Genomic DNA, 22547 nt, shown 5'->3' on the forward strand with positions numbered 1-22547 from the left:
GGCATACTTTTTCAAATAAGTGGTTATTTTTTACTTTCAATAAGTGATATCATATCCTATTTTGAATTTGAATTGTGAAGAGACCGAAACAGGTGGAAACGAGGTGCAAGGTCAGGGCTTGGTCAGGTCTTAAGGGCAGGTCATAAGGGATGTATTTACACATAGCAGCCAAACTCCTTTAATTTTTGCTAAATGGCTATAGATGTATAGTCTGGTTTTCGTAATAAAATGCCACAACAGGCCAATCCGGATTTGAGCAATACCTTTCTATTGACTTCTCTTTTTTGATGAAAAAGGAAGTGGTGGAAGGCGGAAACCTGGTGTTAAGTGATCACCTCCATCCCTCATATTCTCTTGCGACACCAGAGAAATCACAGGTGCATTGCCGGCCTTTTAGAAAAGTGTACGTGTTTTTTTGTAGGTACCCATGTCCTATCGTCCTGAAAACACCGCACAAGGAAACTCATTTCACAGCTTTGTTGTTCGAGAAATTTAAATGAATCAATAGAAAGCTCAAATCAACTGTCCTATGCTTCCCCGGGGCATAAAAAGAATAGAAAAGACCCAGGCCCAAGGGTGTCCTAAGAGGTGACTAAGGGCATTTACCAGTGGGAGGCTTCTTTTCACAGGATGCCGGCTAGATTATAGGTACCACAAAGGCGCATTTTTGCCGTGAAGCAGTAATGTGTAAGGCTGGTCCTATATTGGTAGCGGAGTCGGTCTGGCCATCAGGCCCGACCCAGCCACACTATACCAGTCCAGACTCGGTGCTCCTACACTGCAGCTAGAGAGAAGTGGAAGAACCAGTCAGAATCCAGAGTCAGTACTGTGTGAACTCTCGACGAGGAAAATTGTCGATATTGTCTGGAGTCTGGACTAGACGAAAAACAAACCTGTTTGTTTGTTTTCAGACCAGTTCAGACTTGTTCCCCCTCCCCGGAGCGAGCACTGGCTCCAGTGTAGGAGGGGACACGGCGCGTCAATGTAGGCAGAAATTCCGCTTCCAATGTAGGACCGGCCTAAGCATTATTGTGTTTCGATCTGAAGGGCGCCGTAGCTAGTGAAGTTACTGGGCAAATGAGACTTAACATCTTATGTCTTAAGGTGCCGCTCATGTTTTTTGAGTTTTTCAAGAATCCTGAGCGGCACTGCATTTTAATGGGCAGGGCGTATGAATACCCATCAGATTAAGTTAATAAGACTACAATTTCTATTTTACTTACGCATTTTTTTCTCTGTTACAGATGCCCCTATTATGGTTTTTGTTCACGGTGGTTACTGGCAGGAGATGTCCAGGGAGAGCTCTAGATACCCAGCGCTGCCGCTCTATCGATCCAGGATCAAAACAATCGTGGTTGGCTACGACCTGTGTCCCGCCGCAACTCTCCCTGAAATTGTGAGCCAAGTGCAAAAAGCAGCTAAATTCGTCTTCGAGTACGCGGAAAAGATGGGTTCAAGGTATTTAAGTTCAAAAAGTAAACTATAATAACTGAAGTTATGTCAAACGATAGTTGCCCGCGGTGCTATTTAATAGAACTTTGATTTTTTTTTATGAAAATAAGGGACGAGACGAGCAGGACTTTGAGCTGATGGTAACTACCCATTGATTGCCATTGCCGGCTAGATTATGGGTACCACAACGGCGCCTAATTCTGCCGTGAAGCAGTAATTTGTAAACATTACTGTTTCGGTCTGAAGGGCGCCGTAGCTAGTAAAATTACAGGGCAAATGAGACTTAACATCTTATGTCTCAAGGCGTCGAACGCAATTGTAGTGCCGCTCAGAATTTTTGGGTTTTTCAAGAATCCTGAGCGGCACTGCATTGTAATAGGCAGGACCAATTACCATCAGCTAAACGTCCTCCTCGTCTCGTCCCCTATTTTCATTAAAAATGAGCGTTAATTAATTAATATTATTTTCAATTTCCTTTTTCCCTTTTGCAGAGGTATATACTTCACTGGACATTCGGCCGGCGCACATCTAGTCGCGAAACTATTGTCAAACGCAGACTTTTTGGACAACGTACCAGGAACACATCGCTTGCAAGGAGCCTTTCTTATATCGGGCATATACGAATTAAGAGAGCTAGTCCATACTTCTATCAACGACGCGGTCCAGCTACCTCAAGAGTGGGCTATCCCCCTCTCGCCTCAATTTGATTGCTTCACACACTTACAAGTCAGAAGAATGCGAATTTATATCCTTGCAGGCCAAAACGATAGCCCTACATTCAAAAAGCAATCGCGAGAGTTCTTTGAACTTCTACAAAACACATGTTTGATACAAAACATGTTTTTGGAGATTAAGGACGATATGGATCATTTCGATATCGTCGAGTGTATTGCGAAAGATGATAATTATCTTAAAAATCTATTAGTGTACGACGTACGCAAGCATTTATAATTTTAAACGATTTTGTTCCTGTTGAATGTATTTGTTTGTATATTTGGGAATAAGATACGATATTAAATTTATATATTTTGAAATGGCGCAATTCACATTCAATTGGTATGAATACCGATTCGTTTTGGAGCAAACAGAGTTCGCGGTCGCGCCCTTTCTTGCACTGCGTGCTTGAGCTCGTAATACCAACGCAGCTTGACGGGGCGAGGAGCGCGGGGTGTGCCGGTGATAACCTAAGCCGTTTAAAGTATATAGTTGTTAATTTTTAACGTTTGTCTATTGTTCTACATACCGACGTAAATCGAAACTTATAGTAAGAATATTAATTATTATTAAGTCTATAGATTCAAAATTGATTGAAATGTGGCTAAACCAAGTCGTAATACTTGGTAAAAGAGATAGCAAGTGCGCAAAACTATCCATAATCAATTTACGTGAGAATATTATTTTTTTCAATATGAGAAATCAAGTGAGTGAAAATATATTTTTTTTAAATATTATCAGAGTATACATAAGTAATTATAATTAAATATACTATAAGTGTTATATAACTTTATGAATATAGAATAGGAAATATGTACGTAGTTGTATTAATCTCGCCTTCATTATGTTTTCATTTTTATTGTGTTCAAAGCTTGCATCGTTTTATTTTATTATTAGGATTTATAATGTTTTTAAAATAATGTTTTAATATATAATGGCCATAATTTTTTTATAAGGCTCTGTAGTGCAATTTAAGACTATATACCGCTGGACGTACGTATAAAATAAATCATTATAAGATGTTACAATGGTTCGTAGAGTCAGTCTCTCGAGCGATTGCCAATTCCGTGGCCATCTGGAGGGCAAAGCCAAATTGGCTTCAAAGAAACTGGGCGTCATTAATAGAGCACGGCAATACTTCAAGCCGGCCCACATTCTAGCGCTGTACAAAGCGCAGGTCCGGCCACACATGGAGTATTGCTGTCATCTCTGGTCTGGCGCACTCCAGTATCAGCTCGATCCATTTGACCGCGTGCAACGCAGAGCAGCGCGAATTGTCGGGGACCCAGTACTCTGTGAACGGCTGGATCACTTGGCGTTGCGTAGAGACGTCGCTTCATTGTGTGTCTTCTACCGCATTTATCACGGGGAGTGTTCCGAAGAGCTGTTTTACCTAATTCCTACCGCCGAATTCCACCTTCGCATGACACGCCACAAATTAGGATATCATCCTCACCATCTGGATGTGTGGCGGTCCTCCACAGTGCGGTTTACAAGGAGCTTTCTTCCACGTACTACAAAGCTGTGGAATGAACTTCCTTGTGCGGTGTTTCCGGGACGATACGACATGGGTACCTTCAAAAAAAGCGCGTACACCTTCCTTAAAGGCCGGCAACGCTCCTGTGATTGCTCTGGTGTTGCAAGAGAGTATGGGCGGCGGTGATCACTTAACAACAGGTGACCCGTACGCTCGTTTGTCCTCCTATTCTATAAAAAAAAAAGTCTCGAGCCAGAGTTTGGCGAGTCAACAGTTCCTGAGGATGCCTTGTGAAGAGGCGAAACACGCGTCGAATTGTTTAAAGACAAATATTGGCAGAATTAAAACTAAAGAAAACTCAAAACATTTGCATAATTATGGATTTCCGCAAAGTAACGCCAACTACAATAAATTTTCGTCTTAGAAGGATTGCCTTCCCTTCAAAAACTGTCATTAAAAATTATGTTGTTACTCTGTAGAGCACTAAAACATTCCAAGATCATTAATTAAGACTTAAACATTCCAAAATCATTATTATCATCAAATAATCTGCTGACATCATTCCGATTTTCTGAAAATAACTCAAAATCATGCAGTTTTCGTCGCGACTCGAATACGCGTTGTTAATGTTGCTGAATGTCTGATGTCTTTCTGCTCTCATGATGGCGATGATATATATATTAGAACCGATTGGAACATTAATATCACTCAAATAAAACAGAAAACAAAATTTTATGAACGATGCGGGACGGTGCGAGTGCTCTTTCCAACTGAGCCAACCGTTCGAGTGACGTATCGTTAATAAAATCTTGTATGCTTTGTTCAACTCTCAGGTTGTGGCTCCATTTACAGGATCTACTTTACAGTTTATAACCTGCTCAACCCCAATATTTGAATATTAGGAAATTGACTTGAGACGTCGCTCTTGCTAATCTAAACAATTTGTTATGTTTTTAAGGTGATAACCCTCACTTCTGGGATTAATACACAAATAAAACCAAAAACAACATTCTATTAACAATGCGGGACTCGAACCCGCGACCTCTCGCGTTCCGTGCAAGAGCTCTTTCCAACTGAGCCAACCGTTCGCGTGACGTATCGTTTATAAAATCTTGTATGCTTTGTTCAACTCTCAGATTGTAGCTTCATGAAATTTTGTTTTCAGTTTTATTTGTGTAAATCAATCAAAATCTCAGAAGTGAGGTTTATCACTTTGAAAAGATAACAAATTGTTTACATAAATCTCACTCAACATGGTAACGTGAGAAAAATTAAAAGTCCTTTAAAAATTTCAAAGGATATATTTTGGACTGTGCTAAAAGGCCGCACATGTGTGTTTATTATTATTACAATAAATCTGAATATTATATAATATAATTGTTAAATCCATATTTTAAGTTAAGCTAAGAAAGGAAATATTATGAAAATAAATAATATTTTAACATAAATAAAGACTTTAATATTAGTAAGAATAGTTTATATAAATATTTATGTTAAATTGATAACCAATAAAATAATAGTATAATGATAATTTGTTTTTCTTTCCATTTCCCATTTATAACTCAAAACTTTTTTTTATGAAAATAAGGGACCAGACGAGCAGCACGTTCAGCTGATGCTAATTGATACACCCTGCCCATTACAATGCAGTGCCGCTCAGGATTCATGAAAATCCGAAAAATTGCGCTCGTCACCTTGAGACGTTATGTTAAGTTTCATTTGCCCTTTCTTTTTTTCTTTTGCGACAGAAATAGGCGCCGTTGTGGTACCCAGAATCTAGCCGGCATCCTGTGCAAAGGACCCTCCCACTGGTAAAGGGAATCTCTGAATTTGTTATTAAAAAACAAATCACAGTATATCAATAGGATACTACATCTGTGCCCTTTCCTTATTGTTTGCGATAGGAGACTGACATATCCAGTGATTGCTGCTCTGAGTAGCCCCGATTTCACAAATGACACTTCTAAGTATAATCAAAATGTCAGTCTTGATCACAATTAACGACTTAGCGATTTCATCAATATATTGAAAGCGCGTTCACGAAAACTGAGTTAACGTGTAATAAAAAATATATTGTATGTAGCTGTCAAAAATATTATCGATAAGTAAGATCAAAATCAAAACTCTTAAATGTTACGATAAATTGAACGCGTTTAAATCAAATCAAAAATATTTTATTTCGTATGTAAATTACATTACACTTGAAATATGTAATTTCTTCACATAGCTCATTCGGAAGGCAGATATCCTTAGAGACGACCGAGCAAGAAACTCTAAGGTTCCTCTTTTCAAAACAGAATGGGTATTACAATTTCTTAATTTCAATTTAATTTGAAAATCATTTCAATTACAATAAATGCAAAGTGATGCAACATACTCAAACATCAATTACTAAATTCCTTACACGAGTAAGTAAGTAATTAAATGTAAATTAATAAGTAAAAACATAGTTCTATTAATTGAGTACAAACATATAGTAGGTACAATACAGTAGATGCATCAATCCATACACACCATAAATAAAATAAAGGCATTATGCGAGCCTTTTATTAGCTATTATTTATAAAAAAATATGTTCATGAGCATGACGCATGGACCAGCCATCGCCGCCCTCGACCATATTTTAGGGAAGGCAACGACCCGCACCACGTCACCGCCACAAGCAGTGGCATTAAGCAAGCACTATGCCTGCCACGAGAACTCCACCAAGTAACAAAAGATAATGTTCATCTACATATATTATGCAATACTCAATAAATGCCTTTACTTACAATTTGACCATTTTTTTTAAGTTTAAAGTTAAAACCCTTTTGGCTTTCTTATCATTTGAATTGTTTAACTATGTTTTCATTTATTAATCTGAGACAGACATGTAACATCCCAGCAGTTTAATAGCGCCATTGCATAAAGGGCACTTATTTTCTCAAAATTGAATCGTTTGGAAATATGTAAAATTAGTGCGCCAGTAATCTTTAAACATAAGTACTTACTAGCCATTAACAATCATGGCAATCAAGAACATAACCCATCTCCAACTCCGCACAATCAGGATACTCGGTCGAAATCCGCTGGTAAGTTCGAGGTACCTAGAATTAATAACTACTAAGATGATAGAACTATGAATGCCGAGAGGGCACTGCCTTAAAATAAGATTTTTATTATATTGTTATCAATATTTTTTAATTACACTAATTGTATAAAATCAATGTTCTTATCATTAATGTATTACAAGAGACGACAGACAAACTGTCCTAACAGTTTTGCGGGACTATATTAGTTCAAGATTATTTCTGTAAATGATTAAAAGCATAATAGCATAAATAAAATAAAATAAGAAATTTCTTGCAAATGTTATGCGGGTGGAATTTTGCATTTATACGTAATGTCCGGTGGTGGAATTCAGCTGCTGGTATCAACCCGACCAACTCCTCTCAGCACCTCTCGTGATAAATGCGGTAAAAAACGCAGAGAAAACCCACATCTCTCCGTGACGACAAAGAATCGAGCTTAGAAACACGCCGGATATCTGGAATACCGCTCTTTCTAATATTTTTAATTTATTTTATTTTGACAGCAAACAGTCATATACAAAAAATGTTCTGATTATAATACCTAATATGTAAGGAAGTGCCCACAAATTATAGTTAACAATTAACGTAAATTTTCATTATTATTGTATTCTTCTCTTTTATTTTCCCTAGAAACTCTCCTATAATTCTTTTTGCACTCTTATATTCATAATCTAGCCAACGCTGACCGATCGCATACTTTTTTAATAACTATCAGCAAACTTCATATCAATTTCTCAAATAAATACTAACTATTTAATGTAAAATAATAATAGTAAGAATATATTACAATAAATTTCCAAAGTGACAAAGATCGGCTCACAGAAACCATTAGGCTAATGTCCAAAATCTCCACACGTCCGTATTTTCTACGGCAACAATAGTCTATTGTGTCGTTTGGAAGCTGGCTTTTTGCTTAATTACCTCAAGAATTTAATATCCTCTCCAAGTTTTTGTCTTAAATATTCCTTTCATCTTTCTATTATAACCCGAATATCCGTCATCGAATTGAGATTAGCGTTCAGTGTAAATGGGTTTGAAGGGATAAAATGTCATAAAATGACGTCACGTGTATGCCGACCTTTTTTTATTTAATTCTGGAAGCTTTAACCTCAACTAGAAGTATACTTTGGATTGTAAAAGGCATAAAGGCATTTATTTTCTCAAAATTGATTCCCTTAGAATTCTTTTTGATGTCATTTCTAATAACTACTAGATACTACTACCGCTTCGGAAACAAATGTATTAAGGGTTATGTGGTACTTAAAGCTTCTGACCTCTACTGGTCCCTTTTTCATTTCATTTCATTTGACGAATTGTATAGCCGAGTGGATAGCGATCCTACCTACTAAGCTAGAGGTGTCGGGTTCGAATCCCGGTAGGTGCAAGCGTTTATAAGATGAATATTGAACTTTGTTTCCGAGTTATGGATGTTTATATGTATTTATGTATGTTTATGTGTATGTGTATGTATATATGTATTTATGTATGTTTAAGTAAGTATATTGTATTAAATATATCGTTAATTAATTTGGGGCAAGATAATTTAATAATAATAGTGTGTATTGACACACCTTTACACAATTAAAAAAAAATATGCAAGATAGTCCTAGCGGGAATCTTCAATTCCTTATACAGTTACACTTACATACACCAGTGGGATGCTCCTTTGCACAATATGCCGGCTAGATTATGGGTACCACAACGGCGCCTATTTCTGCCTTGAAGCAGTAATGTGTAAACATTACTGTGTTTCGGTCTGAAGGGCGCCGTAGCTAGTGAAATTACTGGGCAAATGAGACTTAACATCTTATGTCTCAAGGAACGAGCGCAATTCTAGTACCGTTCAGAATTTTTAGGCTTTTCAAGAATCCGCAGCGGCACTGCATTGTAATGGTCAGGGTGTATCAATTACCATCAGCTGAAGTCATGCTCGTTTCGTCCCATATTAAAAAAAAGAGTTTGGGCAATTTCTGGCTTTAAAGGCATTTTAAACGTTATGTTTCGAATTTGAGTTCAACTAATACAGTTTTTAAGTTGTTGGCAGTATCTATTGCCAGCCTAATAAATACATATATCGCTGTCTTGCACTCGTAGTTCAGCCGATACGACACTTTGAGTGAAAGTTTGCGAATTAAAAAAATCAAGAAATCCTTATGCTTGGCCATGGCCATTCGTCTGTCTGTAAGGTCGTACAACTAATACGAGAAAGCAGCCTTCCAAAAAATTGCAACGCCTTGATTTAATTAACAGCAAACTGACACAGAAGACTATTAACTGCAAAACATATCAATAGTGGCTACTAAGTTTACCTATCCTTACATTAATGCAGATTTCGTAGGGTTCCAGTGGGAGGCTCCTTTGCACAGGATGCCGGCTAAATTATGGGTACCACAACAGCGCCTATTTCCGCCGTGAAGCAGTAGTGTGTCAAGTTTATTGTGATTCGGTCTGAAGGGCACCGTAGCTTGTGAAATTACTACAAATGAGACTTAACATCTTATTTACAAGGTGACGAGGGGAAAGTATTAAAATTATCATAAAAAGGGTATTTTTAGAAATAAAAATAATAAAATGATGATAATATAGTATTTATTTCACCAGTGAAATAATTTTAAAATTCGACCTTCCTTAGTTCCTTATTATTATACCGTAAGTAATATACCAGCTATTTTAGAGCCAAAAGGTATTATCCGCCGCGATGGCAAGCGTCCTGGTAGAATGACCCTGGTGGATTCCGCACGGGGAAGGGCGCTGGTGTAAGACGCGACTTGCGTCGACACTCTATCTCCTGCTCATGTCCAAGTTACGTCAGATGGAGCTGGGGTTGCTGCTTCGACTGCAGTAGACAGCAAGCGCCGCAAATATGTCGGTCTTTGTGAGTCTTTGTGCCGTTTGGTGTCGAGACACTTGGCCCGTGGGGCCCAGAGGAGCGGCGAACGTAACTACAAAGTACTATTTACGAGTTTCAAGAGGGCTACTGGAAAACCAAGCGCAGGCAGCTATTTCGGTCAACGGATCAGCCTAGCTATCCAACGCGGAAATGCTGCCAGTACTCTTGGTACACTTCCCCGAAATATTAGTTTTTAATGTTATCATATCATAATATAAGCATTGTTTTTTTCGTTAAAAAGATAAGTATTTAATATAGATGATAATAATATTAGAAGTATCGCTTAAATAATATATTAATGACATCTTTAATGCGCCGCGGAGTAAAATAAAGTATTACAACTGTTCAAAAACTATCATATAAAAGGATATTTGTGAAGGCACCTCAAACTTTAAAGTGATTCTCAAAAAGAATATCCCAAAATTACTCACGATAAGCCAAGTAAACACAAATATTTGAATCATAGCTTTAAGCCTTTCTTCCAGAGGACATCAATATGTATTGAGTGTTCAGGTGCGCTCTGTCCCTTTTATGCACAGTTATGAAAACAGTGACACAACACAGTTGAACACTGATAACGTATTAGGGTACTTTTTGAAATGCGAATCTAATGATCGGAGTTGGTACGGCCGAAACATCGGACACGGTCTGGCGGCGGACCATATTCGATAGTATGTCACATTATCCATCGCACAAAATTATTATTATTACTATCCGGAGTGTACCGAGTACTACGCCGGACGAAATGGCGTGAGGCGCCCACCGGAACGTTCGACGGTCTAGACTCTAGCCGTACCAAATACGACCATATGTTTAGCCTATTAGATCCGTGCATAACTGCCGAAAACCAGCACGTTCTTCCAAACAGCAAAGGACTAAGAATAACACCTCTCAATCTCAAAAATGTTGCCGTTTCTGCTCAAAAGCAGCGACTAAAATTTGTTTTAGTTCGCTCAGTGAGCAAAATTATTCGTCTTTTGTTTTTGACCCTTTGTAGTGCTAAACTAACGCTATGCACTTTTGCAATATCGTGTTGTTTGGAGGAAGTATTATACCATTGACAGGTAAAAAGTAAAACAAATTTGAGATGAAAATATAAAATATAATAATAATTTGTTAGTGTGTTGTTAGTGTAGACTACATATTTATAATTTTAAATTTAGAACGCTGCTACTGCTGATAGTTAGCATTTCTAATTGTAGTTATATTGTAATGTATGTTATAGTTTCTAATTAGGTAGATAATCTTAATTAAGTAAATAAATAAATACAGTTCACAATACACCATACAGTCCACAATGCACCATACACTACAAGAATACGTATTTATAAGTAGTTTGACAGAAAAAAACTTAAAATTTAGCGTACAACCGTGGGAGGTATAAGTTTATTCATCCCTTACAAAGTTGTTGGCAAGTTATCGAAGGCTGTACGGCAGAACGTAACGCGCGCTCAAGCAATTCACTCATAATGTAAGACCGCGGACGATGGACACAACTTTTCGACTCTACAAAGCAATATAGTGTTAGAATTAGTTTATTTCATTCTAGTTGGGGTGCATACTTCTTATGATGGTAAGTGTTTATAAATTCGCTGTTTTTATGCACGAGAAACTTTATAAATATTTTAAATTTATTTAGGAGTTGGTGTTATATTTCGGTTTATACCGCACCTTTTATTTTAAACAGGGATTTTAGAATAATTAAATTTCCTATAACTTAATATAGGTCTGTGACCTATATTAAGTTATAGGAAATTTAATTATTCTAAAGTATGTGTACTTAAATGTTAATATCAATTTTCTTTTCTGTAATAAAGCTAAATTAACGGATTATTTTTTTTTTACAAATAAGTTGGACATGTGCTCCATATTTTTAAGCCAGTAATGATTTTTAAAAGTTCTACTTTATCATGTTATGAAATTTTACAAATATTTAATGGAAAACTGGAAAGAAGGTTAATTGATAATTTTATATTATGCCCTGAGCCATAAGATTTTTTTTTAATTAATTCTAACATCATACATACATAGATATATTATTATTTATTTATACTATTAATCATTTACAGAAAGAATCTTAAAAGCTAACATAGTCCCGCAAAACTGTTTGGACAGTTTGTCTGCAGGATCAAGTCTCTTCTAATACATTAATGCTTATTTCATTGATTTTATACAAGTGTAATTAACAAGTATTGATAAAAATATTATAATAATCAAATTTTAATTTTAAGGCAGTGTTGACAATAAATATTTCTTAAAATTAGTTTTAAATTTTCTTTTACTGGTTTCTAGTCGGATGTCCTCAGGCAAGCTTTTTAATAGATAAAGTAGGCCTTTTTTTCAAATATACTTTTATAAAATATCTATATACTTTACAACAAGGTAGCTAAGAATTAAGTATGTGCTAAGTAATACATAACAATTATTACGATATTCAATACCTAAAGTATGTCAATACCACATAAATTTATTTATTTATTTAGTTATTATTAATTACCACCAACCTCTTAATGTTATAATCGCTTAAATACGTTGTCACCACACCTGGTTCCGGTGGCTAATTCTGGTATTCATCATCAGTTCCACCAAATAATAATTTCCATATACAAATGCTTGGTTTAATACAAAAATTACTCATGGATTCCATTTTATTATGAGCTCTATTTTTTAATGGAACCGATTCAGGATATTTTTTCCTTCATACACTTTGAGGACACTTTCTTCAAATTCAAATTGAAATATTGTATTCAAAATAGGATTAAAAAATCACTTATTGAAAGTCAAAAACTACCATCCATTCGAAATAACATGCCTCAGAACTGTGAAGAACGAGCGCAAATGAAATTTCGTAACATTGAATATCGTTACACATTTGTTTTATACATTTTCTGGGATCATGTTATGAAAGCATATACAACAAGATTTTCAAACAATAATTCTAAATCAGTTGCGCATAAGCGACTCAGATATGAGATGACAAAAAGAAAAAATACATTCGAATTGACGATTTCCTCCTGTTTTTGAAATAGGTTAGAAAGGAAAGCATTGCCCGACTGTTCGACGACAAATGCTAGATCTAATATTTTTATACAAAATAATTAGAAATCAGCTCGACAGTCCATCACTCGTGCACTCCATCAGCTTACGAGTTCCCTGCCGAGGCGTGCGCAGGTCGGAGCTGGCCTGTTCCATCAGCCATTTGCCAAAACTAACCTCAAGCAATTTTCTCTCATACCACGTCTATCAAGAACTTATAACTCCATCTGTGGTGAAGTAGATATTTTTAAAGATTCTTTACCTGCTTTTAAAAAAAATATTACGAGATTTTTAGGCGCCAAAATATGATTAATATTCTTCTTCTTCTTTTTTTTTTTCTTCTTTTCAAATTCGTATCTTGATTTTATAATTTTTGCTTTATTTTATATAATTGTTTTCTTGGTGTCACGGAAGCAAAGACTGTGCATGTTGTGACACCTTAATTTGTTGTACATTCAACTCATTATTTGTTAATATTTGATATATTTTAAGCATATTAGAATGTAACAACTACTGGTAGTCCTATAAATAAATAAATAAATTGCCCCTGTTTATTATTTCAATAAAATATGTTTAATCTGTCGTTCCGCGTGATTTACAATGTTCAAAATCAGTACACGAATCTAAGTATGTAAGTAAGTAAGTACTCTAGAAAATCATTCAGTTAAAACTGACTAAAATGAGACCATAACAAGTTTTACGTAGTTTAGTTCTTTTTAAGTGATACTCTACTCTTGGGATTAAATATTCAAACTTAATTTAAACCAATATTTATGGATATATATATCCTTTAATATATACCTGAGACGGGTTCTAATACGAGTCATCCATAAATTTTGGTACAAATTAAAATTTTAAATTGTTGTTCGTATGTTCATAGTGTACATACCTCGGAAGATTTCGTTCAAAGCTCCGAAAAAAATGTACTATCAAATGATATGTACAAAACTATCTTTTGATATACTTACCTATTTTCATTTTTATCTTTTCTAATAGTTATCTTTGTTTGTAGTTATTTATGTAGTTATTATTACTATATAAGGGACTGTGAGTGTATATTAATTATATAGTTAATATGTTATAAATATGTTAACTCGAAAAGACTTTTTCGTGATAGTCGGATTTGCAAAGTAAATCAGAGAAAAAACGCTCGAATCGTTTAAACCTGAAATTCGTTAAAATGTTAATTTTTATTTTCAAATTCAAATATTTTTATACAAAATAGGATGTGATATCACTTTTTGAAAGTCAAAAACCCATTCCAAAACGAATGCCTCAGACCTGAGAAGAACGGGCGCAACAAACTCAGCGGGCTTTTTTTTTTCAGCAAAATATATGTTTATAAATGAATATCATACCATTAATGATGATAATTAACTAAGCGGTCGTTTTATTCTCATCTGTGGTATCACTTAGAAAGTCATTTATGTTATAGTAACCTTTACCACACAAACGTTATATAACAATTCTTTTGAATTTAGTAATACATTTGTTCTAAACATTATCTGGGATCTTGTTGTAAAAGCATATCCAACGCCCCACAAAAGAGTTCTTGACTTGGCATAGTAGTAGGCATTATAAGTTTATGTCTGTTACTGGTGTTAACATTAGCTGAGTTATTTCAGAAGCTACTGCGTTGTTCATACCGAAACATAAAAATGCTTTTCTATTTTTAACATACTCAAGAAAGTCAAAACGTTTGTGTAATTTTTATGCATCACTTAAAAAATGCGATAAATAGAATTGTAATTTGATCGTTTAAAAGAATTTTTTCCATCTATGGCAAGCGATACGCCAGTTCTTTTCGATATTTTAAAATAACCTTGTGAAGTCCTCTAAAGGAACTATTAAAAATAATGCAAGTCATGATCTCGAATTAAGTAAAGAAAATTTTACAATAATTCTCTCATTCTTTTCTTCTTATTCTTTGTAACAATTTAAATTATGTACAATAATTTTGTAAATTGAATAAGCTATCAGATTTATTCATTCTAAATTATAAATATTCATAGGCCGGGCTTGTACTAAGAAAATAGATTGTAAATTAGCTCCTGTACTTTTATCGAATTAATACGCATATTTTAAATAGAAGCGATAGCAAATTAGGTAGATAAATCTGAAAAATTATCCTAAAACAAAATGTGGGTTATACAAACAATTTTTTTTATGAAAATGAGGGCGAGACGAGCAGGACGTTCAGCTGATGGTAATTAATACTTAACTCCCTACCCATTACAATGCAGCGCCGCTCAAGATTATTGAAAAATCCAAAAATTTTGAGCACCAATACAAATTTGTGCGTGACATAAGATGTCAAGTCTCATTTGCCCAGTAATTTCACTAGCTACGGCGCCCTTCAGGCCGAAACAATAATGCTTACACATTACTGCTTCATGGCAGAAAAAGGCGTAGTTGTGGCTCCCATAATCTAGCCGGCAATCTGTGCAAAGGTGCCTCCCACTGGTAAATTCCAATTTATTGTAGAGCAGATATCTGTTCAGAGGGGTCAAACGAGCATAAGGGTCACCTGATGGTAGGTGATCACCGCAGCCCATACTCTTGTATCACCAGAGGAATCAGAAGACCGTTCCCGAATTTCGAATAGACGTACATATGAATTCGAAAACCGAAAAAATATTGGTACGTGACGGGCGAGGATCGAACTGAAGGCTCTGTGACAGGGGCGTAGCTACCGCCGTATTAATTATATGGGGCCCTAGGGCTAAGGGGGCCCCCGACGTGCGTAAGCAAAAATAAAAACTTCCCAATTTTTTTTATTTCAGAAATGACAAAAGTAGAAAAAAGCGCCTGTCAGACCTGTCACTAGGCAGAAACTTTTGAAAAACTAAAATCATCATCAGCTACAAATGATTTAATAAATCAGTTTGTCGAAAAAAAGATAAGGAGAGTGAACATTTGATTTAAATTGTTTGTAGCCGGGTACTTTTTGGTAGGGGAAAATCTTATGGGTTCGCGTCACCGACATGCTCATGACTGGCACACGTGATAAATAAATATTTAAAAAAAATAGATATAAATATTTGAATTTATACAGTTAGACACTTTTTCGATGGGTGAAATCTCGTTTGTTCACATTGCACCGAAATGCTTATAGCAGTATATCTGTAGCTATACAGCTGACGTATTGTGCAACGTTAGTGCTGTATCCATCTTACCTATAAGTGATTTTGAATGGATTTAGTGAAAAGTTTAATATGTATCTACTCCGCATTGTTGAAATAGTGTTTTTGTTTGATTAATATGTTATTGAAGATAAGTATTAAAAGTAAATTGAAATTAATAATTTCATTGATTTAAATATTATGAAATTTCCAATTTTAATACAAAAAGTTTATGGCTTTTCACTTCTGTCGAAGGCAGATAGGCATCAGATTATGTGTACCACAACGACGCCTTTTTCTGCCGTGAAGCAGTAATGTGTAAGCATTATTGTGTTTCGGTCTGAAGGGCGCCGTAGCTAGTGAAACTACTGGACAAATGAGACTTAATAAGTTATGTCACAAGGTGACGAGCGCAATTGTAGAGCCACACAGAAAATTTGGGGCTTTAACCCTTTACTTGGCAGAGAAAAAAATCTTTGAATATCAAAATAATTTTTATATGGCGTAAATTTTTGTCCCAAAGATGCCTAGAAAAATACAGAAAGATCCGATGTGAGTAGTTTAAAAAAAAACACATGTATCCTGTGGGATACAGTGCCAAGAGTCCTTCATAATATGTTATGATTTCAATGTATCTCTAAAAATACATAGCCACCTATGACTTCATTGTTAAATAACTTGGTTAGAAAAACAAGTAAAAAGATTGCATTTTTAATCAAAAATCAGTTCGTTTTGTTAAAATACAATGAAAATAACATAAACTGTCATTCCTGTTGAAAAACCAATGAAAATAAACAAAAATATAAAAGCTTCTCTGAGAAACAATATGACAAAATGAGATTTCCTCAGGTATGCTTGCTATGGAAATTAAAAAAACAATTTCTGACGGGCAGAAGGCATAGTCTCATACCGCACTTCATGCACATGACCTTGGTCTGCCCTTTTATGCAAAGTTTGCATCGACCCTTGGGTCCAAATGTCGGAAAATGATTATATCGATCAAATCTGTCGTAGTAGTTGGCCTTGCAGTACGAGGTTTGAAGTGAAGATTTTGAAGCGAAGAAGGAAGCAAAGGAACCGGTAAAGATTCATAACTGTAGTGCTTTTGAAAAATAATATTAGCAAATACATCATTTGATGATTTATTGGGTTCTGGAACCAAAGCAAGTATTTTTCTGCCCATTGAAAGCACATACAACTTATTTACCTAAAAACAGAAAATAAGCTAACCTTTTTTAAGCATAATGAATCGCTTATGGTTTTGGCAGTGTGCACGTGTAGATACAGGAAGATTCTGTAAAATTTCTTAGAGAAGTTGGCAGTGTGTACCACGAGATACATCCCAAATAAACACAAAACTGTTGGACACTTGGTAATGTGCACGACGAGATACATCCATTTAAAATGTGAAGAAAACCACCCACCAGATATTTATTTATACTGCAAATTATTTAATTTCGTAGAAAAACAATTATATTTTATAATTTAACAAAAACGTGCATATAATAACCATAATTACCTGTTTGCGCGGGAGCACGTCGTTGTTTGAAAATAAAAGATGTTTTACAGTTCAACCGTGTTGCCTATTTAAAAAACTTAATTTGCGTTTGAAGAGCATAAAACTTCTAAATATTTTCAAAGATATCTTTCGTTGTAGCAATAAATGATAGACTTTGATGTGTCTGCAGAGACACATTGCAAAGAAAAGGGAAAAATTACGATACAATGAGAATTATTAAGAGAAAAATTTACAGAAACACAATTTAACTGCTGCATCTCAATATATTCTTATTAATGTTCTGTATGTTTATAAGTACATTACCGAATTTGCTAGAAACTGCGACAATCATACTGCGACACGAGGAAATAACATAACCTTGTTATGCCTACTACTCAGTAATAATAATATAAATATATATTCATCTACCAGATTCGAGCCCGGGACCAGTGCGCAGTGTCACCACTGGGCTATATGGGTTATATTATTTATCAAATATTTTGGGAGGTGGGAATTATCCATATTTTAAATACAGCTAAATTACACTATAGAATAATATAACAAAATTAATTAATGTCAAGACAAAATGTAAGTAATCTATGAATATTTAATCAAATTCTAGCAATCACGATGGATTTAAAGTAGATAGAATCTAGATAAATGAATAATAATTAGCGAAACAAAGTCAATTAATGTTTGCAAATCTCGGAGACTTAACGTTTTAACATAAATGTAAATTTAAATCCAGTAGTGGGTAAAGTCTATTACTGTTGGTAGACTTCGCTTAACCTCTTCATACTCTCTAACCCAATTTAATGGATTCCCAGCATTCCAATTAAATTATAAAAAAAATACATCTTAAAGCGCTATAGTCCTAAAAAGTAACATTTTTAAAAATGTACTTAAAATACTTCTACAAATACTACGGTTCCAATTTTTTGACATGTTTATCTTCATTTCTTTGTCTACATTATCGCTGTTTCGAAAACACGATTACGAAAAAAAATCTCGATAGGTTTATTTTTTGAAAAATAGTCTTTTTTATTTGAATTGTTTATATTATTATAAAACTATGATAGCTATAAACACAAAACTTATTTTATTCGATAGTTTATTAGTATTTATAAGTTATCACTGTGGGATTTATCAATACGCTTTATGAATTATTTTATATTAATTTTTTTCGTAATAAACCAAACGCGACGCCTTGGTTGCATGCTCGCTCAAGCCAGCAGTACGCCCGTGACCACTGTCAAGGTAGGTACTGTGTTCGTGTCTCTCGGGCTCACATTACGTAAGATTTTAGCAAACAAGTACAAAGCGGGAATCATAGTAAAAAAATAATGATGATGCGACAGCGTATTTGTTGAAATATATAGGTAAATGTAAGTCGGAAAGTACTAAAATAAAATTTACGTAATATTATTTTGAATATTATGCCACGCGGGATTTTTGTATATATGTACTTTAGGGAAGTTAGATAAATCCAAGATGGCCGCCGCACAAAATTATGATTTCAGCAATATGGATATCGTGTCCGAGGTTCTCGAGGGTGCAGAGAACGATTTTTGGATCATTTTTGAAATCCAAGATGGCCGCCGCACAAAATATGATTTCAGCAATATGGATATCGTGTCCGAGGTTCTCGAGGGTGCAGATAACGATTTTGTGATCAGTTTTGAAATCCTAGATGGCCGCCGCACAAAATTATGATTTCAGCAATATGGATATAGTGTCCGAGGTTCTCGAGGGTGCAGAGAACGATTCTGTGATCATTTTTGAATTCAACGATGGCCGTCGCACAAAATTATGATTTCAGCAATATGGATATATCCATAATGTTGAAATCATAATTTTGCGCGTAATACAACATTTCTCTCATACGTCGATAAAAAAGATTTACTTCAGAAATGCATAAAATATATTATTACCGTAATTCCGTACTCTAGCACAACTGTAAGTTTAAAAAAATATTACGCGGTTCATTCTGGGTCGGCGATCGTTGACCCGGTTCGTTCTCAGCCATGCCCGACGCCCGTGTCCATGCGTACCTATCGAATCTAACGTTCACGCAATTTTTCCTAAAGTGTTGGGAAAACCTCGCCGTTAAATATTATTTTATTGCCATTACAGGGTACTAATTCTGATGTTATATCATCATCTACTGAAGTATAAACCCTTCTAAAAATTAAAAAAAAATCGTTTTTAGCTACGGAACCCTAAAAAGAACAACAAACATCGGACGTATTATATCATACACTATTGTATTTATTTCTGTGCTACTAGTAACTCGTATATTAATTTAGAGAAAAACGGGTATAACTGCAGTGAATTTTCGGTATTCAAAGTCAGTTAATGCTTTAGTGTGTTTTGGTTCGAAAGACGCCGTAGATTAATCATGACGTCATGAGCCAACCGTCCGAGCGACGCATCGATTGTAAATCTTGTTCTTGTTTGACCCTCAGGTTGTTGCTCCATCTACAGGATTTACTTTACAGTTGATAACCTGGTCAACTCCGATAATTACATATTAGGAAATTGAATTCTGATGTCGCTGGCAGATTGGCAGAAACCACAATTGGGCTCGTAATCTTGAGACACAATGTCTAATATATCTGTAGTGTAGTAATTTTTCCAGCTATCACGCCAATGTAAAACACAGGATTTGCACAGGATGCTGGCTTGATTATGGGTAACACAACGGCGCCTATTTCTGCCGTGAAGCGGTAATATGTAAACATTACTAGACGGTCCGAAGGGTGCCGTAGCAAGTGAAATTACTGGGCAAATGAGGGTTAACACCTTATGTCTCAAGATGACGAGGGCAATTGTAGTGCCGCTCAGAATCTTTGATTTTTTTCAAGAATCCTGAGCTGCACTGCATTGTTTTGCAGGGCGTATTAATTACCATCAGCTGAACGTCCTGCTCGCCTCGTCCCTTATTTTCATAAAAAAAATATGAAAAGTAATTATTTCAGGTAAAATTTACACAGCTGTTATGTTCATGAAAGCGAGTTGTTCAGATGAATGAACATCGTGCATTGAATAGCTATTTTCCGATATTAATCGGCTGGGAATTCACCCTCAGAAGACTAATCACGTGATTTCGTTGCTTTCTACCTCCATATTGTGTAGAATGATTTAAAAATGAAACCGTTATGGCTTTTTTATTAAAATACTTTTAAAACTTAAATAACAATATTTCTTACAAACAAATAACGATGATTAGGACGTATCAGAAGTATTTTGTAAGATAAGTATTATACATTAAAATAAATATAGATCATTGTTAAAAATTCTTTTTCAAATCCTTCATTAATATAATTCTATTTATCCGCTAGCTAAGTAGACAAAAAAAAAGAACATACCGACGAATTGAGAACCTCCTCCTTTTTTGAAGTCGGTTAATTAATACTCTAATTTGTAATTTTAGCCGATAATTATTTTTTATTTGCTTTTTATTGATTACTATACTACTTTTTTTATGGACACCTTCATTTTACCGACTCTCACATACGGCCGTCAAACGTGGACATAATCATCAACATCCGGACGACGTCCACTACTGGACAAAGGCCTACCCCAAAGATTTCCACGACGATCAGTCCTGCGCATAGTATATGGTCATAGTCGTCCTAAACGTTGGCATACAATACAAAAATAAAAACAAAACCAGCGATCTGCCAGAAAGCGATGGAAAGAGTCTGTTGAAAATAAGAAAAATTCTAAAGATTAGAAGTGACAGCATTAGGAAATGAACAAAACTGTTAGAAGCTCTTGAGTACGCTGTAAGACAAAAGTGGCGCTGGGCAGGTCATGTGGCGTGATTCATGGACAAAATATGGAACAAAAGCTGAAACGACAATTTGAGAAGGAACATCGGGCAATAGAAAAAGAGGCCGCCCAAGAAACAGATAGGTGAATGAAATAATAAAAATGGCAGGAAAAGAATGGCGAGGAAAAGCACAGAAGAGGGGTGGAGTAAGCTGGATGAGGCCTATACTGAGAGTGGGGATCCAATAACATAATTTTTATATTATACGCGTTGTCTTTAGATAATATTATGTATTCAAAGATTGTTGGAATCAGTAAATGCAAAAGCCTAATTATATTATTATTACCTATATTTGATAATTTTTCTCGGGCTTTCACTGGTTTGTCTGCGTTTACGGGTCAAAACCAAGTAAATGCAACGTGTGTTGTATTAAATTATGTGTTGGGTGGAATGTCGTGTTCGTCAATTTGCAAGAACTTCCTTACGATTCGGCATGTATTTAAGATGATGGCATTTTGTAAGGTGATGTAAACAGTTTCCTTTCATTCTAGTTTGAGACAATGTAACAGATGGTTTGGGATAACGCCTGCGGTGGAAAGGACTATGGGTATTTTGGTTCCAGATTCTAGCTATTTCACCCTTCAGTTAAGTGTATTGGTTGATTTTTTCAGAAGTTGAGAAGACAGCAATATCTATCGGGTTATCTTATTTAGTTTTTCTTGGAGCGTTATATCCGGTCTATTGTAGTGAATGGTACTGTCTGTAAGTATTGCGCGATTAAAACAAAGTTTGTATGTATCGTGTTACAAAACTGTTTTTGGTTATTATTATTATTATATTACTTTGTTTATGATACGATGTATGTTGTAATAACTGTTATTGAAAAATGTTATTTTATTTTTAAATATTTATATAGATAATTTAATTTTAAGCGACTACACACACAGATAAGCTTCTTTAACTTTAGGTAAGTGTGCGTGTTTGTATATAAAGCTATAAACTACATTATATCTTAAATAAATGAATAAATAAAAAATAACGGATAACACTCCGGGAGTGCCAGCAGAAGTGAAAACTTGAACATTAACGTTGTGCATTTTTGAATATTTTGGAATTGTTTGGGAATTATTTCGCATGAATTGCTTTATCTATCGTTATAAAGTACCTACTAGAATTTATGTAGTTAAATACAATATTCATTTACTGCGATATCATTTACAAAAATTACAATTTATATTACACGCAAAAAACAACAAATACTTCAGAACTATTACAATTATTTTACGATAAAAAGTTCATCTCTCAGGAAAATCAACATTCATCCATAGTTTCAACGACTGTCTTACAAATTTTCGGTCAAGTCACGTGTCCTGACGCGAGTTTAACATTTTATACCCATCACAAGAACAGTGCTCAATGCCGCTAAAGAAGTTTTCACTTCAAAAAGTTACTGTATCTGTATTTACTTACTTCTGCTGTCAAAATAACAAAGAATTAGGATGAAATTTGCTC

The 22547-nt window shown here is 35.1% G+C and overlaps 1 protein-coding gene and 1 long non-coding RNA gene across 3 annotated transcripts in view; both read left to right on the top strand.

Moving 5' to 3' along the window:
* Positions 1-5174, top strand: part of LOC126965720 (kynurenine formamidase) — a 55374-nt gene extending 50200 nt beyond the window's left edge. For both annotated transcript variants that reach the window (XM_050809474.1, XM_050809473.1), the window contains exons 4-5: positions 1245-1458; positions 1944-5174. In XM_050809474.1, the coding sequence (XP_050665431.1) occupies positions 1245-1458; positions 1944-2403 (674 nt within the window). In that variant the 3' untranslated portion in view covers positions 2404-5174. The remainder of the gene's footprint in view (positions 1-1244; positions 1459-1943) is intronic.
* Positions 5175-11037: 5863 nt separating this feature from the next.
* Positions 11038-22547, top strand: part of LOC126965765 (uncharacterized) — a 76612-nt gene continuing 65102 nt past the window's right edge. Inside the window, exon 1 of the long non-coding RNA XR_007729584.1 lies at positions 11038-11177. This is a non-coding gene — a long non-coding RNA (uncharacterized LOC126965765). The remainder of the gene's footprint in view (positions 11178-22547) is intronic.

This window comes from Leptidea sinapis, chromosome 8 (genome assembly GCF_905404315.1).
Source record: "Leptidea sinapis chromosome 8, ilLepSina1.1, whole genome shotgun sequence".
In the NCBI taxonomy this organism is placed as follows: domain Eukaryota; kingdom Metazoa; phylum Arthropoda; class Insecta; order Lepidoptera; family Pieridae; genus Leptidea; species Leptidea sinapis.